The 12,743-nt window shown below is 40.1% G+C and overlaps 1 protein-coding gene across 2 annotated transcripts in view; it reads right to left on the reverse strand.

The window, feature by feature from the left end:
* The window catches only part of RUNX2 (RUNX family transcription factor 2), a 128,492-nt gene that overhangs the window by 33,846 nt on the left and 81,903 nt on the right, over positions 1 to 12,743 (reverse strand). For both annotated transcript variants that reach the window (XM_023212946.3, XM_023212945.3), the window contains exon 5: positions 4,437 to 4,598. In XM_023212946.3, the coding sequence (XP_023068714.1) occupies positions 4,437 to 4,598 (162 nt within the window). The remainder of the gene's footprint in view (positions 1 to 4,436; positions 4,599 to 12,743) is intronic.

Raw genomic sequence — 12,743 nt, forward strand, 5'->3', positions numbered from 1 at the left:
AATTATTTATTTACATCGTATTTTGTAATGACTTCCAGAAATGTAATTATAATATTTGTGTCAAGCCTCGTAAGTGCTTTGAAGATCAAAACTGCCGTGGGTGATAAGACTGCAATTATAAAGACATGCGGTGGTTCGAGACATGTAAGGCATGCTGGTCCTTGCCTTGTCACACCTTGCCCTTGACTAGAATCAATGAGAAATAACTTTGGCCACCTCTGTGTAGTGAATCATCTTTTAGAAACATGTAGGATAAAGTGAGATAACGTATAAAATCACCTGGGGATAGAAGTACCACTTAAATACAGATTATTATATGACGAGGCCATACTTATCAAAGTAAGTATGGTAGGGAAGGAGGTGGCTTCTGCACTGAAACATCGCTAGACTGATTTCTGAGACTAGTGCTGACTTTTACAATTCAACTGAATATGATTCACACTCATTACCATAATGTACACCTGTTAGTTGATTACATGGCAATAACTTCTCATTCAATTATAAACTTACACGTGCTCTTGTTGTTCCATTACAATATTTAAGGCTGCCTAATGTTAAGGAAATATTTCCTGAATCATTGTATTGTGTACCTCTGAACTTGAAGACATCTAGTATTATACCTCTCTCTGCAGTAAAGATTGTAGGTAACATATCTTTATCATTTTATCTAATTTTTTACTACCTTGCTTCCCAAAATGGTCTGAGGAAAACTAAGGACTATCTAATATAATATCACTGTGATTATTGTCATTTATTAACTTCTAGAATTGTAGCCACACTTGAAAATTACTCAGAAGAAAGGATACTAATAAAGAAAGGTGAAATATTGAATTCTCTGAGAGTCTTCAGGTAGATTAAATCATGGTCTTTCTTTAGAATGGTCTTTTAGGAGAAAACGGAATTTCTTTAGGAATAGTTCTTTCTGGTGGATCTTTCTGGTTATTTTTATTCCTATGATCCCTTGGAACACAGCATTAGCATGCCTAGTTAATTTAGGTATAACTCAGCACTTTCTATTGTCTGCCATAATTGAATCGTTGCTTTCTCTTAATGCCCTATTGACTTTTTTGTGAACGGTTCCCAATTGCTTTTTGCTCTGTAAATGTTTATTTTAAATCTACGGAATAATAATAATAATAGGAAACATCTGAGTAGTTCTATGTGCTAGGCACTGCATTAAGTGCTTTGTGAATGCCATGTGAGTATTAACTTATTTAAATATTTAGATAATCTAAGGGCTTTGTTTTAAATACGCTCTGTGATGATCCATTTTGTGAAGGAAAAGTTCCCTTTAAAAGTTTAGATTTTTATCTAATCTAATTTGACTCACTTAACAAGACTTGCCTGCAAATTACCTATGGATATACAATTTTTACAAAACAATTTTAGCTTCATAATATCAGCTACAATCTATTTGGCACATATCATGTGCCAGGCCAGTTCTAAACACTTTATATAAAGTATCTCACTTAATCTTCACACCAACCCTGAAGATGAGTATTGTATGCCTATTTTACAAATAATAAAACTAAGTTTCAGAAAAGTAAGAAGTTGCCTGATATATGTATGAGCTGGGATTCAAACCTGGGTCTGAACATCCAATCCTACTGTGAAGTGAAGAATTTTATTCTTTCTCACCCAAAATCATATGAGAATATTTTATGTATCCCTTTAGATATGGAGATGAAAATTGATCAATGCACACAAAAACATAAACTGTTCTGCAAAGCGTCTCAAAAAGAGACCACGGGACTGCCTGCAGACAGCGATAGACGTTAATATTTTTAGCTGTCCGTGTTATGTGGAAACAGCATTATTTGGCACAGAGCACTATGAAGACTAAAGACACAGGAATGGACTCAATCCAAAGGGCTTTATTTACTAAAGCACACACACACACAAAAAAAACCCAAATTTAAAAAGCCCTCATGCTTAAGTCTCACATGTAGGAGCCTCTAGGTCATGGACTTAGACACTGGCTTTAGATGTTGAGAGGAATCATAACTATACATTGTCTAACTTGGTACCTGGGAACTTATGAGACAGGTTTCCCCAAGAAGGCGCCCAGGACTAGTCCCCAGGAAATTAGAAATGGTGCACACTCCGATGACATGGTCCCTGAGTCCACCAGGCAGCGCTTGGGTGTGCAGGCACAGTCCTGCAGCCCAGGGCAAGGTCAGGTAAGTCAGTGCTCCTCCAGTTCCCTGACAGTCCACGTCTAGTTGTTTCTTCCTGTTTCCCTACCTACATGCTGACAAGAGGGATTTTCTGTTCTCTTTACTGTTTATACAGAACCTCCCACCCTGGCACCATGTTACTTTACCAGTAACAACTCCAGAAATGTTAAGGGTTAGAGGAAAAAACTGGACTAAACTCAGTATAAACCAGTTTAAACCAGAGGCTCACTCCTACTTTTGGCCTAAGATAGATATATGGCTGGAAAATTAACCAGTTTCTGCTCCTGCCTCCTTCTCTGTGAAATGGGAAAGGTACCATTTTGTGGAAATGTTTTAAGTAACCCTCAGTAAAGTAACTTGAAATAATCTGGCTGTTTTCCATTACACATGTACATGATAAACAATGATGACTACTCGTTTATGCAGCATTTTTCCGATGTCATTTTCAATGGCTTTCCTGATGAACTCACAGGAATATACCTCAGTAGGAAACTGCTATAGGTAAGTGTCTCTAATGCTAACATTACTCCCTGAGGTTTTTTTCCTCTAGGTACTGCTAGAGAAAAAAATAGCAAAATCTGCTTCAGCCACAGTGGGTTGGGCAGATGGAAGCCCCAGGAGACCCCAAACAGAAGCAAGTTTGCATAAGTCTATTCTGTCAAAGTGTCCTTTTGGCCCTATGTAAAACAAAACAGACTCTCAGTATGAAATGTAGAAGGAATAACCAGAACTAACTTAACACCACCAACACTGTGCCTTTAATCCCACATCAGCCTTCGTTATCCCCACTGTGCCTTACTCATCCTTTCCCGTTATCTTTAATTAATGTTTGCCTAAAGGCGACGGTGATTCCAGGCAAGGGAAATGATAACTAAAATTCTATACTCTATACAATTTCCCAATACATACTATGTGATTCGTAAAAATGATAACAGCAGTCACAATGAAAAGTGGTAACATGGTTTCCCAAAAAACCTGGCAGTTCTCCCTCCACCCCTCTTCTTTCCCTACTCACCCCCATGGGAGTCCATCTGCTGCAGAAAATGTGAGGCACTAGGACCAGAGAGCCCTTTCCTGCTATTTGCTTGAGAAACAAAGCCTTCCCTCCTCCCAAGTTGAAAGAAATAAAGGAGTCTGAACTAATCAAAACCCGCAAGCCTGCTGGTGGAGCTTCAGCTTGTCAGTGATGCAACTCAGCGGAGTGAGTAACGGCTTCGAGCTTTGCAGAAAATGAGAGAGGGAGAGAAACAGACAGAAACACAAAGAGAAAGAAAGAAAGGCATTAACCTGGCCAGGAGTCAAACAGGTGCAGGGGCCCGAACGCTGAGAAGAGTATCTGGCAAACGTGGGATCCAATGGGGTATATGCCTCTGTGGACGTACGTCATTGAGTGGGGACAATGTTTGCAGCTCATATGTCAGGGTGGACCAAGAGGTTTCTTTTCTTATTCGCGGGACTCATACAGTCAGCTAAGGGCCTTTAACTTTTCTCTACTTGTCAGTTGGGAGTCTTCGTGAACACTTTCTGGCTCTCTGTGATGAATTCTCCAGGATAGAGGGGCAGCCAGGTCATTTGTCACACACACTCCCCCCATGGGCCACACATTTCTGTAGGGCCTTTGGAACAGAGGAATTGTGAGCACTGGGCTGCCGGGCTGCAAGTGACAGCAGCACGCATTATGCTTCACAGAAAGGCTGCCTCCTTCTTGAGTTAGCCACTCAGAGGCCATGCACTGCCTTTTAAGACTCTTCCAGGCCTCACGGCACTTCGAATGACTAGTTTCTGACAAAGATCCTAAGTTTGCAGGTGCTCTCTCTTGGAACTGACTAGCTTGGACTCCTGGGACTTACAAGCCTTTAGGAATGGAGGGCTGTGCCATCAATCTGGTTTATAGGTAGATGTTAGGAAAAGAAAGGAACACAAGCAGAGGAAGGCCTGGCATAAGACCCTCAGGAAAAGGCCCTAGTTATGAGACAGTTCCCACCAAATGGGATACAATTCAGCAGGACACTAATTGGGCGGCATTAAATACCATCTTAAAAGTATGCCATCTCTGGCAGATTTTCAGTCTCTCGACTTAAAATGTTTGAGTGTTTGATAACCCCATAATTCAGAAGATTTAATTTGCCAGTTGTCATTCCCTTGTCCACATGTCTCTAACAGAGAGTCACTGTGAGCATGGATGACACAGGCTCAGCCCATCCCACTCCCCCCGACCCCTATGCAGGGATGGAGTTTTAGTTAAAGCGCAGTCTTTACCTGAAATGCGCCTAGGCACATCGGTGATGGCAGGAAGCCCAGTGCCCCGTGTGGAAGACAGCGGGGTGGTAGAATGGATGGACGGGGACGTCATCTGGCTCAGGTAGGAGGGGTAAGACTGGTCATAGGACCACGGCGGGGAAGACTGTGCCTGCCTGGGGTCTGGGAAAAAGAAGAAGAAAAATCTTTAGAATAGCAACCATTGCAGCCTTAGAAACATGCAACCCAAAACTTAGAAAGGAAAAGGCAGAAAAAGAGAGAGAGAAAAACATGGTTTATATATACAAAATAAATAAGGAATGGCTATTTATCTCTTATAACCCCATCCTTTCAAGCCTTGAATAGCACAAAGCTTTCTAGACTTTGAGTCTCAATGAAAGCAACAAAATGGATGATGCATAAGGACAATTTGTCTCTCTCTTCTAAATATTTCTATTTGGAAAGTCTAATAGTCATTTAGAAAACAATCTGCTTTGGTTTTCTTTACAAAGTGGAATTATACTTACTTTCTGTATTCTCTAATATTCCTCCAGTGAACGTGGATAACTTTTTTTTAAGTTAGAATATTTTCTGAACAATCTACTTGGTTAAAAAATATGTAGACTGTGCCTTTCGCTGCTGCATATCCAGCTACTTACTATCTTTCAGACATGCTTTTTGGTTTTAAAGTGAATGACTCCAAGATTTCATCTCAGGGCACTTTCTTTTCAGGCAGGTCAATGGAATGGCCCTTTCTAGCATGGGGTGAAGGGAATAATGGCAGGAATGAGAATGGAGGGGCAGCACGTAAGATGAACAGGAAGGAGGGGAGCCAGTTACGTTACTCTCATGCTAAAGCTAAACCAGAAAATAAACCGGAAGAAAAAGACAAAATTTAATTTCAAAGTCAACTACCATTAAGAACTGAAAAGTCTCATCACCAGCCAGTTTCAATGCTAAGCACAATAGTTTCTGACAGTAAGAAAATGGCCCAAAACAGGAGAATGGGGAAACGTTTTTAATCCCATTGGAATCTGTTTAAAAGACGTCACATGTCTGGAATTTGGCCTAGTGTTACCTACAGTCACTGTAATAATAAAACTAATGGGCAGTCAGCTGGTTAGGGTTAATTACTGAATATTAACAATATTTTTTGATGTATCTCTAGGAATTTCTTGGAGGTACAAACTCAAGGCCACATAGATTTATTAAAAAACCTTTTGCTTACATACAGAAAAAAAGGTAAATGTGCTGTGTTTCCAAAGCAAAAAAAGTATGTATTTCAAACTCTTTTGATCTTACTTGAGGGCTAATCAAACAAAATCATAAGCAAATTTCTCAACATGTTTTTATGCTAATTTTTAAATTATGTTAATTTTTAAAATTCTAATAGACCAGGCTATTCACAAGATAGCTTGGTATCTTAGAATATGCATGGATTTTGGAATGTTCAGAATTAGGTCCAAGTTCTGAGACTTCTAGTTTCTGTGTAACCTTGGCTTCATTAGTCACTCTGAGCCTCAGTTTCCTCATCTGTAAAAGGTGAGGAAGGAGGGGCAGCAATAATACCTGAATCACAAGGATGTGAAAATTATATGAGAACACTATTGAGAGAAAACGAGCACAAAAGATACTTAATAGGCATTAATTCTTACATATATATATATATATATATATATATATATATATATATACACACACACACACATATATATTAAAGAAAAACCTCTGGGTAACATAGGGATAGTTCCATGTTTCAAACATATCTGGACTGGAGTTAATACACTTGGATAGGTTTCAAATTATCCCCACACATCACCTATTATTCTTTGAAAATAAAAGCTATTAATATCCTTGAAGAGTTAATTCAAGTTTATCTCTACAAGTAAAAATGAGTATAAGATGTGGATTTTTGAGATGATTCGTCTGTTAAAACCTCTCAGTTTTTCTATACAGTCAAAGCAGTTTAGTTCAGCTATTTCTTGTTTATTTGTTCAATTCAGAAACAATTTATTTAAAGACTGTTTAAATAGGACATACTTCTTTGAGTCAAAATAGTTAAACACATCTGGATATTTACCTGCTGTTTACTGACATTGACAGAGATACAGAAAAATGTCATCCAATTCCATTTTAAGGAGCATTTACCTGAGTTTGCAATTTGAATAAAAGAGTAGTACTATAAACGGTTAACAAACTTTTCCTTCAGAAATCTAAAGGATAATTGATCATTAAAGTAACGGACTTCTGTGCCTTAAAATTCTCAAGGCTGAGATCGTAGAGATTGGCAACATTTCAAATCCGAGTGACTGGTCCTTGTTATATATCCGATATTGACATACTTCCTTGCCTTACACCATTAATGTAATTCACTATTCAGAGAAACGGTAAATGATCTTCAGATGGAAAAAGATTCATTCCTTACAGCACAGGAAAACAATCTCGCAAGGGCAAGTCCTTCTCTCAAGCAACATTTTCAAAAGACAAAATGGTTGAGAACCACATAGCTAAGTAAGCTGGGCACACAGGACTCAAATTTGGATTTGAGTTCTCATCTAACTTCCCCAGATGACTTCCTGAGCAAGTAGTTTAACCTATACCATTCCTCTCCTGTAACGAGTCATCCGTCTAGGGCCCCCTGCCTAAAAACGAGAACAAATGCAAAGAACTGTAAAAAATGACGAAAAGGAATTAGGGTACTCAACTTGGAGGTAAGATACAGTCTTACAGTTCTCCTTGTGCAGAAAGGCGGCTCAGCACAGTGGGAAACAAGAGGCCTTTCTAGTGACAGGATCTGAGTTGGCGTGTCAGCTCCGCTATTGATAAGCTGTATGACCTCATCTGGGTTAGCTAACTCTGAATCTCAGTTTCCTCATCTGGAAAATGAGGCAGCATAACACAGAACAGTGAATATAGCAAAGCGGTCATGCATCCTGGCTGTGCAGACAAGCCTAGGCTTCAGTTACACCTCCCTGCTGTGCTGAGCAAATCACTTAAACTTTTAGGCCTTGGTGGCTCATCTATAAAATGCGAATAATGATACTTACTAGGGTTTTTGTGAGCATTACATGAACTAGGCCATACCTAATATGGTACCTGGCACTCTTAGCACATATTAAGTATAAAATAAATACAAGTGCTATCTATATAATGAGTACAATAATAACTACTCTCATTTTTGGAAAAAGAGATGAGATAATGCAAGTAAAAGCATTTTGATAACTATAAAGTACTATAGGGAAACTATTTTGACTCTCTTTAGGAGCTCACATGGTGAAGGCCCTGCCTGGGCCTTGTGACCTGGGCTGTGTTTCTCAACATTACTGAGCTTTAATTTCCTCGTCTGCAAAATGGAGATGATAATACTATCTCAAGAGTTGAATCCTCAGACTGAAGATTAAATAATATACGGTAAATGGAAAATCATCATCGTTATTAAAAATAAATATTAAAATATGACTCTGTGCTACCTAGGGTAGCTGGGTTTGTCTCATGTTGTTATTCTTAAAGACTTCCGAGATCAGATTCAGCATAATTAAGTATAATGCCTGGCACACAGTACTCAATAAACAACTACTGAATGAACTTTTCAGGGTGGCTTGAGTGAATAATAAAATATTAAAATTAAGTCATACTTAGTAATTCTCTAATTTCTCCTTAGGCTACCAAAGAGGTTTATATCATTGACGTTTTAGGTTTTACATCCTGACTGCCAGAATATATACTAGAAAAGTCTATTAGAGGATAGTTTTGCTTTTAGTGGAGGCCTTTCCAAATATCCAAGATTAAGAAAAATAACTTCTCACTATCCCTAAACAAGTGAGAAGCTCTATCTTTGTTTTTCTGTCTCTCAGAGGATAGGCTAGAGTCTCTTTCAAGGTCACTGTCCTAAGAGTCTATGATAATGATTTAAAGAAAGAGTTACTAAAGAAAAATAAAATAGGCTGGGTGCGGTGGCTCACACCTGTAATCCCACCACTTTAGGAGGCCAAGGCAGGCGGATCACCTGAGGTCGGGAGTTCGAGACCAGCCTGAACAACATGGAAAAACCCCATCTCTACTAAAAATACAAAATTACTTGGGTGTGGTGGTGCATGCCTGTAATCCCAGCTACTTAGGAGGCTGAGGCAGGAGAACCGCTTGAACCCAGGAGGCGGAGGTTGTGGTGAGCCAAAATCACACCATTGCACTCCAGCCTGGGCAACAAGGGCAAGATGCCATCTCCAAAAAAAAAAAAAAAAAAAGGAAATATAAGAACTGCCATATGCGGTTCACTAGATCTGGTATAAAAAAAAAAGTTTAAAGAGGACAGCAACCTTTAAAAAAAAAAGCAGGCCAGGCACGGTGGCTCATGCTTGTAATCCCAGCACTTTGGGAGGCCGAGACGGGCAGATCACAAGGTCAGGAGGTCGAGACCATCCTGGCTAACACGGTGAAACCCCGTCTCTACTAAAAATACAAAAAATTAGCCGGGCGTGGTGGCAGGCACCTGTAGTCCCAGCTACTTGGGAGGCTGAGTCAGAAGAATGGCTTGAACCCAGGAGGCGGAGCTTGCAGTGAGCCAAGATCATGCCACTGCACTCCAGTCTGGGCAACAGAGCGAGACTCCGTCTCAAAAAAAAAAAAAAAAAAAAAAAAAAAAAGCAATGGTCTCCAAACACCCCCATGCCTTCTCTAATACCTTGTGAATGAGTGATTACCAATCCAAGCTCCACCATTTCCAGACTGTGTGATTGGACAAATTACATATCTAAGATTAAAGTTTCCTCATCTATAAAATGGGGGTAAATAAGAATACCTCCTTCATAAAGTTGTCTGATGATTCAATGAGATAATATAATATAGAGTTTAGCATATGGAAAGAACCTAATAAATGTTTCCCACAGTTAAAGACTCTACCTTTACTGAACCTTCATTTTGTGTTCGTTTCTAGCCCTTGACCTCTTTTTCTGGCAGAGTACAATTTTTAGGAGAGCTTCCTGTAGTGTGTAGTTCACAATTTGGAGCATATATGTCTGTGTTAGTCATGTTGATATCCTTTTACAATGACTTAACCTTAATCGTGTTCCTTCTTAAGTTTTGGTTTCTTCCCAGAGAAATCCTAATTTTTTAAGTGTATTTTCAAATACCATATACTTTAACCTTTTCAATCTTTTAGTGGGAAAAAATGGCTGTAAAATATCTTCACTTCCTAAATGCTCAATCACCAAGAAAATATAATCCTGTCATAAATACATGATTACAACATATTTGCTTTTTATGGACAATTATTAATGCTTATAGTAGAGAAAAGTCACCTTAACCTGATCTCATAAACAATTTCTGAACTCAACTTCCTGAAGAAACCTGAGACTTCTGAGATTTACTCTCAAATTGGATGAGTCAGAACAGGTGATAGATGTTTTTCAGGCATCACCAATCAATCCTAAAGTTACTAACAGGAAAGATACAAGGCCTAGCTCTGAGACAAACATACTAATTAATGACAAACAAGAAACTGTCTTTATCTCAGCCTCAGGTCCCACAGAGCAAGGATAATCCATCCGTCACTCTGCCCCACCCAGAGTTATATTGGATGGTGTGTCTTTTCAAGTCTGCAGCAATATGGAGGGAAGAACCATGTCCTAACACTCCAGCATAAACACAAATATCCTTGACTTTTAATCATGGCCTTGACTGCAGTTATAGGTCAGTCATGGTGTCACCTCAAGGCCATAAACTACCTACAAGTTTTCAGGGACTAAATCAATGCTATCTCACAGAAAGGTTCAACAACAACAACAAAAAATGAAAGCTGTTGCCAGGTACGGTGGCTCAGGCCTGGAATCCCAGTACTTTGGAAGGCCAAGGTGGGTGGATCACTTGAGCCCACGAGTTGGAGACTGGCCTGGGTAACAGGCTTTTATAGAGATGGTGAAACCCCGCCTCTACAAAAAAATACAAAAATTATCCGGGTGTGGTGACATACACCTGTGGTCCCAGCTACTCTGGAGGCTGAGAAGGGAGGATCACTTGAGCCTGGGAGGCACTGAGTCATGCCACTGTACTCCAGCTTGGGTGATAGAACAAGACTTTGTCTCAACAACAACAAAACTGTTGTTGAACTTTAAATATTTTTATGTTTTTTAAAAACTATAATTCATTCTTTTTATATGGCAACCTTCAGAAACAGTATCAATATTATTTTAATTACTATATTAGAGAAATTCAACAAATTGACATACGTTTTTATATGGATACGATATATGAACAACCCTCTGGTGTTGGGTTTTTGTGCGCACACTCGAGGCATAAAATATCACTAAAGATAACTCCATTCCTATTTCTCCACCAACTTCTCTCCTGTCACCTAAAACAGGGGGTCTTAGAGGGAAGTGGTAATTAAATCTGACCTGTAACATAAACTTGAGAGAGAAAATCAGGTCTTTCCTATCTGTTGGGTCTGCTGTACTCACAGGCAGGACGTGATTAATCAAAATGACTACATGCAAGAGAAGAGAATGAAGCAGAGGACCAGGGCTGCTCCTGCAGACCCTGAGGATGAACCCAGGGAGAAAGGGGTCCCCAGGGCAGAGAAAGCACACTAAGAACCACCACCAGGAATAAGGGGAAGGCTATTTATTGGACACCTCAGATCTGCAACAACACACTTTCAGAAGCAATCATGGTTTCCTCCATGAGAGTAGACCAAATCTAGCTTTTAAGAGTTCGGGCTAATTTCCCTTTTTCTGTCTCAGGTAGAAGCCATTGAAAGCCGTAAAAAGGAGCCAGTCATCTGACATAAGGAATCCCTTCATCATGTGTTTCAGCCGAGGGGCAAAGTCTGTCACAAGCACAGAATGGTGTTTTTAAAAACGCTCTAAAGATGGAAAGGAACCATGGAGCACCAATGTCAGAATCGATTTTATAAGTTCTCCTTCTAGGGTGGTGTTCCTTCAGCTTAGACTTCTCGGAGAGTGGTTGCATCTGCTTTCCATTCTGTAAACCACAAAACATAAAAGTACAGAAGGCAACCGTATCCAGGGGGTGCTCAAAAATGCTAATTGGGAGAGGGATGGTTCATCTGTCTCAAGTTGTCTTTCATCAGACAAAGATGGACACAACCATTTATGTAAACCTGTGGAGATGAGGAAAGCAAGCTGTCGTCTTTGAGCAGGACCACAGCTTCTGAAGCACAATCACTGGTATGGGGAACAACAAGGGGGTGGCCATGCACTTCCTACAGTGATAGCTAAAGAGTCATGGGCTCTAAGAGTCTCCATACTTTCAAATGACTAAAAAGCCAAATTTCACATCTGCATAATTGAACCCTAAACACTTGGAGTCATACTAAGAAGGGAGGAGGGCAGAAAAGAAAAAAAAATAAAAGCACCCCAGGAAAATGAACTGACTCCGGGAAAACATGTCCAATTTTCTTCTGAATGAGTAAGTTTGAGTGGGGGCAGCAGAGCAGGCAGAGAGCTTTCTGAAAGCCCAAAGGTACGCTGGAAACAAGGCAGCTGCTATTAGCAGGGCTCCTTCTGTAAACACTTTGGTTAAACATGTGTGGGTGTGAAGGAGGATCTGCTTTCCTAGGAATTGCTCACAACAAGGCACACCAGGGACAGGGTGCTGAACTTCATGCAGACGGGAGGAAACAAGTCAAAGGCAGCAAAGCCTGAACCCGCACACAAAAGGCTATTTCCTGTTCCTGTGGCCAGCAGGCTTCTGTGTAACACGACACCACGACAGCCAGTGATTCTGCCAAAGCTGTCTGCAGGGAATACCTGCCATACTGGGGCAACAGGGTACAAAGATCCCCACAATCTCACCCCTTATCCTCCACCCATTTCCCCCTAATCAGGACTCAAATCAGGCTGTGTAAACCTCAAATATTTCTTGAGAAAACGGGGGTGTCGAAAATGATGCACAGAGTCTACTAGCTTAGAACTATGCCTCTTAATTACTACCAGGGCCAATCATCCTAACACAGAGGGGCAGATTTACCATTTCCTATCTTAAACTATTTCTGTCATATTACTGTCATTCATAATACAGATGTACTCACACTTCATACACACAGAGATTCCCGTTTCCAAACAATCTACACTAACTATGAAACATTACATTCTATATCTTTTCTAATAACCCTGTTAGCTAGACTGGAGTTTTAGAATGAGCTTTCTCCACTCATTTCTGGTTCTCTTGACTAACAGGAAACCGTTTGCAAACAAACGGCCTTTTCCAAGCATAGGAAGAGCCGTGGACTGGAGGCTCTAGCACTAACTGTGCAGCCGTGGACCAATAATTTACAGCCTCTGGGTCTCACTGTTTTCACCTGTAACATGG

Source organism: Piliocolobus tephrosceles, chromosome 5 (genome assembly GCF_002776525.5).
Source record: "Piliocolobus tephrosceles isolate RC106 chromosome 5, ASM277652v3, whole genome shotgun sequence".
In the NCBI taxonomy this organism is placed as follows: Eukaryota; Metazoa; Chordata; class Mammalia; order Primates; family Cercopithecidae; genus Piliocolobus; species Piliocolobus tephrosceles.